Source organism: Coturnix japonica, chromosome 1 (genome assembly GCF_001577835.2).
Source record: "Coturnix japonica isolate 7356 chromosome 1, Coturnix japonica 2.1, whole genome shotgun sequence".
NCBI lineage: Eukaryota > Metazoa > Chordata > Aves > Galliformes > Phasianidae > Coturnix > Coturnix japonica.
Genome location: NC_029516.1, coordinates 140,082,069 through 140,088,068, shown reverse-complemented (window position 1 = coordinate 140,088,068; position 6,000 = coordinate 140,082,069). Strand labels below are relative to the sequence as shown.

The 6,000-nt window shown below is 41.4% G+C and overlaps 1 protein-coding gene across 2 annotated transcripts in view; it reads left to right on the top strand.

The window, feature by feature from the left end:
- PIBF1 (progesterone immunomodulatory binding factor 1) overlaps positions 1 to 6,000 on the top strand; it is a 127,680-nt gene that overhangs the window by 81,765 nt on the left and 39,915 nt on the right. For both annotated transcript variants that reach the window (XM_015851649.2, XM_032442063.1), the window contains exon 12: positions 4,069 to 4,159. In XM_015851649.2, coding sequence (XP_015707135.1) covers positions 4,069 to 4,159 — 91 coding nt within the window. The remainder of the gene's footprint in view (positions 1 to 4,068; positions 4,160 to 6,000) is intronic.

The following is a 6,000-nucleotide window of genomic DNA, read 5'->3' as shown; positions in this document are numbered from 1 at the left end:
TAGGTGATAGAGGGGAACTGGCAGGCAGGCAGTGTTCCTGCTGCAGTGAGCCCTGTGTTCTCACCTCCCCCCAGCAACAACAGTGAAGAATCAGGAGGTGTGGGGTAGTGGCAAAAGGTCCCTGCTTGGTGATCCAGGTGTGCCATCCTAGAGATTCCCCTGCCTCCACAGCTGCCCATGTGGAACAGGTACAGTGCACTTGCAGAGACAACTGGACAGTGATGGTGATAATGGTTCTCCCCACTTGGTGATGTCACCAAAATCTAACCAGTTTTCACTTATCATTAAAACCTCATCGGCAGAGAAAAAATGACAGGTCATTGTTGAATCTCTGCTGAAGGGAGCAGAAGGGCCAATATGTCCACCAGCCCCTCTACACAGGGAGATCTGCTGCCTTTCAGGAGCCCAGCTTAAAGACATAAGGAAGAAACTTCCTTCCCTAGTTCGGCCCTCAGATTACTATCCCCTGTTGTTGTTTCAGGTTGGCAGCAATGATACAGGAAGAACTTCCCTAAAGACTATGAGAAAGGACTTCAGAGCCTTGGGGCAACAGGTGAAGGGTTCAGGAGCACAAACTGTGTTCTCCTCTATCCCTCCAGTTATAGGAAATGATGAGGGACTAAATATGATGGGCCAATGGATTAATACCTGGCTCTGAGCCTGGTGTGCCCGACAGGGGTTTGGGTTTTTTGACCTCTGCTCTGTTTGCACGAGACCAGGCCAGCTGGCAACCGATAGGAGTAGCTTCTCCCACCGGTGGAAAGGGGTCTTAAGACAGGAGTTGGGAAGGTTCATTGATAGAGCTTTAAACCAGGTGCAGGCATGGGGGTGTCACTGAGGGCACTTGAATGGAGCCTGTATGTAACGTCCCAGTGCTTGTAGGAGAAAGATGTGCTAGTAAGATCCCACAGTCTTGTGTCTTGGTGAAGGAGGACAACTCACCCTTTTGTAGGAAGAACACAAGGGTTGGTGTGAGGTTGGTGGCTGTGGAAACACCTGAGTATGGTCATGAGGGTATTAGGGCTACTGCCACTCAAAAGGAGGCCCAGCTCAGGTGCCTTTACACTAATGCATGGAGCATGGGTGATAAACAGGAGGAGCTGAAGGCTCCAACCATTGTGTGGTTGGAAAGCTATGATAGAGTCGCCATCACAGAAACATGGTGGGATGACTTGCACAGCTGGAGTGCTGTGATGAAAGAATACTGACTTTTCAAAAGAGGTAGGCAAGGTGGTGGTGCAGCCCTCTATATTAAGGAAGACTATGAATGTATGGAACTTAATGATGGTGGTAATAGGGTAGAGAGCATATGTGTCAGAATAAAAGGTAAGGCCAGTAAGACTGATATTAGTAGTTACCTAGTAGTTCCCTGGGTCCTCTTTACAACCCTTCTAGTAGATGGGAGTCACATTGGCAACCTCCAGTCTTCTGGGACCTCACCAGTAAAATAGGAGCACTGATGGAAGGAAAGCAGCTCAGCTATCACCTCCACCAGGTCCCTCAGCACTCTCAGGTGAATCTCATCAGGCCACATGGACCTGTGGCAGTCCAGTTGGAGCAGTAGGTCTCTGACTGTTTCTTCCTGAATCATCAGGGGTTTTCTCTGCTCCCCAGCTGAGACTACCAGGTCAGAGAAGGGAGTACCCTGAGGATAACTGGTCTGATCCTTAAAGACAGATGTAAAGAAGGCATTCAGAACCTCTGCCTTTTCCTTATCCTTGGTGGTCACATTCCCAGCCTCATCCAGTAAAGAGTGGAGACTCTCCTTAGTCCTCCTCTTACTGTTGATGTATTTCTTTTTGCTTTTTTCATCAGTACTCTTCACATATATTAATATTGAAATAACATGAAGCAGCCTCTTCAGGAAACACAAGAATTTATATAGCCACTCCTTACAGCAACTGAGCGATTTCACAGGATCACAGAATTTTAGGGGCTGGAAGGGACCTCTGGAGATCATTTAGTCCAACCACTTTGCTAAAGTGCATTAATAACATATTCCATATGAATAACAATAAACTTCTTGGCATTTTGCTCTTCTTCAGAGTAAAATCTTCAAGTTGGAAAATTTTACACTAGATACTTCAATTATTTCATTATCTGGGTACCTCAACACAAGAAGGACATGGAGCTGTTGGAGGATGTCCATAGGAGGGCCACAAAGATGATCAAAGGGCTGGAGCACCTCCCCTGCAGGGACAGGATGAGAGAGCTGGGGCTCTTCAGCCTGGGGAAGAGAAGGTTCTGGGGAGATCTTATAGTGGCCTTCCAGTATCTGAAGGGGGCCTACAGGAAAGCTGGAGAGGGACTTCATATAAGGACATGTAGTAACAAGACTAGGAGAAATGCCTTTAAACTGGAAGAAGGTAGATTTAGACAAATATTAGGAAGAAATTCTTTACTGTGAGGTGAGACACTGTAACAGGTTGCCCAGAGTGGATGTGGATGCCCCCTCCATCCACATCCTCTCTGGTCCCCTCCATCCACATGGTGTTCAAGGCCAGGCTGAACAGGGCTTTGAGCCACCAGGTCAAGAGGGAGGTGTTCCTGCCTAAAGCAGTGGGGTTGGAACTTAAAGGTCTCTCTAAAGCCACAACATTGAAGTTAGCTAAGTAGGTCAGTGGCATCCTGATTTGTATCAGAAATTGTGTTGTCAGCAGGAGCAGGGAAGTGATCACCTCTATGTTCTTGGCTCTCGTGAGGCCGCACCTCAAGTACTGTGTTCAGTTTTGGACTCCTCTCTACAAGACAGACATGGAGGCCCTGGAGCATATCCAGAGAAGGGCAAAAAATCTGGTCTGGAGCACAGACTTATGGGAAGCGGCTGAGGAAGCTGGGATTGTTCAGTCTGGAGAAGAGGCTCAGGGGGCACCCTATATGGCTCTCTGTAACTCTGGTAGGAAGTTGTGGTAAGGTGGGTGTTTGCTTCTTCTCTCATGTAACTAGTGTTAGGACTGGAGGGAATCCCAAATGTGAGACTCTGTATTTGCCTTTGCTTAACCTTAATGTTATTACGTATGCTTTCCAGCCTGTTGAGGTCCACCTGACTAGCAGCCCTGTCCCCCAGTTTATTTATCTTACTGCCTCCCTAATCTACTGTCTTTATGAAACATCCTGAAGGTGCACAATATCCCACTGTCTGTATTTTTAGTAAAGAATTTGAACAGTATTAACACGAGAGACTCCAGTAGCAAATGACTGTCACTTGAACTTTGTGTGATTAATTACCATTATTTGAGCCCAGAGGTCCTAATCCATACCTAGCTCAGCTTTAAGGATACTATGAGAGACTGTACCAAAGATTTTGTCTTCACACTAGTCAAGGTGTGACCATTCATAGAAGGGTATTAAGCTAGTCAGTCATGATTTGTTTTTGCCAGCTGTTGCCAATCACCTTTTTGACCATGCTTGGAATTTGAGAGGGTGATGTGAGGCTGACTGGTTTCTCATTCCTTCTTAGCATCCTTGAAGATGGGTACAGTATCTGTTTTCTACGGACTATCAGAAATACTTGATCACCACAGTCTTTAAAAAATGGTTGAGACACAGTGACATCAGTTCCCTCAGGAACCTCAAATTTGTCTCTTCTGATCCCATGGACTTGCTTATGTCTGTTTGTCTTAAGCATTACCTAATTTTATCTTCCTCTACTTCCTCATGAATACACAAAAAATGAATTAATTACAGGGGAAATAAATCACCACCTAACTTTGTACTGCCGAATTAAACTTGCACTATTGCTGTTTTGTTACCATACAAATAATGAATATGAAAGGACACAGAATTACTTTATTTTGCTTTTGTAATTTTTATTAATATGAATTGTTTATTTAAAAGAAAAGTGAAAAGACTGCTGATATCATAACACGAATTCATGGCACTGTGTCAGTGCTAATAGTAAATAAAACTCTTCCACTGAAACACAAAAGGCTATAGCAGTTTACATCAACTGAAAATGTAGCTTCTAGGGAAAAAAAATGCATATGCATAACTTTATAAGCTCTTGCATTCTAATTATTTTCTTCAAAAGACACCTTACTAATAATACCTTCCTGCAATTTTCTGCAGTGGAAAATGAAGTTGAAGCTGAAAGGGTTCTCTTCTCATATGGGTATGGTGCTAATGTTCCTACAACAGCCAAAAGACGACTAAAGCAAAGGTAAATAAGTGGCTTTTCTGAATTTATTTGTTCAAGACAAAGTAGATGAAGAGATATACAGCATGTTCAATCATAGAAATTAGTCATTTTGGTTTACGTAAAGAGGTTTTTTAAAGACTTAAGAATACAGAAATAGAATGAAGAAAACATATTGTATTTAATACATACCTTTCAGGAAATTAACTAGGGTAAAGTTTCAGAGCATCATTTTATCTTTACGTACTCAGCATTTGATTCCAGTTTCCTCTGATACCATCTTATCAATAGATAAAAATAACCAAATAACATACCTCTCAGTCGTAGTCATTTTTATATGATCAATTTATACAATGTATTTAAGAAATAATGTCGGCATTCAAATAGTTGATTGTGTGCATAAAGGCTACAGCTCACTGTGAAAGATAGGGAATGTAGGTTCATCTACAACATTTTACATCATTTATAATATTTTTAAACTGTGACAGCAAAAAAATACTCTGTAATTGTTCAAAATATACCCACATAATATAAAAGGAAAACATAACCTAAGATCAAAATCATGTAATAGTGGGATGATTTCGGTTGAAAGGAACATGTGGAACTTAGTGGAGTCCAGCACCCTGTTCAGAGTAAATCCAATTGCTTAAGACCTTTTCCAGTTTAGAAAAAGTTGTTAGTATTGTCTGTCAGATCAGACCTGTCATGTACTGAGTTACATACTGTCAGGATCATAAATATTCTATGCAGTACTTAAATTTGGTATAGCTCAATTTTTCATTCCTTATCAGATTGTTTCTTAGTAAGATTTCTTTTTATACTGCCTATGTCACTCCAAAAGTAATGCATCCTGTTTATTTCAATGGAAACTGTAACATCTACAAAGAGCACAAGAACACTGTGTGGCAGAGGAAGTTCTTAGCTGCAAAACACTATTTTTCATCAATGGAGATGACCCAGTGTCACTGTCATCACCGCTGAAACTGTGCTCACATCCAGTGTTTGATCTCTGTTTATTCAGCAAGTGTCGATTAATGTCAGTGGGTATGATTTTTTTTTCCTCGTGGAGGAATTCCATTCCACACCTTTGCTTCATATGCACTTGCATGTCAGACTCCATTTTGTCAGACTGCCCCTCTGCTGCCATCTGTTGCATGGTGACATTGGAACTTAATATTGATGGGAAGGCTCGTTCTCTACTACCATACCACCACCATCTGCCTCTGGAATTGTGAGACAACATAATAAAATAGGAGGCATAGCTTTTGGAACAGCCCTCTTGAATAGAATCCTAGAAATGAGGCAAATGTGCCTATTTAAACTTAACACATGATGGAGTCTGTTCTTTTTTGCTTCTGTTTGCCAGAAACAGTTATCTCATGTATTTGTATGTAAGTGCCATACACCCAAACTAGTAAATATTTCTGGGAACATTCTCAAGCATTGAGGTGAAATAGCATGTAGTAGCACACTCCCACAAAACTGAATTCTCAGTGTAGGTTTATGCATGTGTATTACTTACTAGCAGTGTTTGCTGGTCCAAATTAACTCCTCCATTGTGCCTAGAATCTGTTTGGGATTACCACGTTCTTGAGTTTACTTTATGTTACAGTGGAATAAAAAAAAAATTTATAAAACAAAAAATTGTCCAGAATTTAATACCTTTGGAGATGCAAATTTCTGAGAATTTTTAAAAGTTTTAGCACTTTTCTGAGTTATTTTTTTCCTGCCACATTAGGTTCAGTTTAGATTATTTACACATTCAAGGACCTTTGTCCTTTTTGTTTTAAATTTAAGCTACTTGAAAAACAAACCAAGAAGCATACTTAACATAGTTACTTGTGCTTATCTTTAAATCCTTGCAC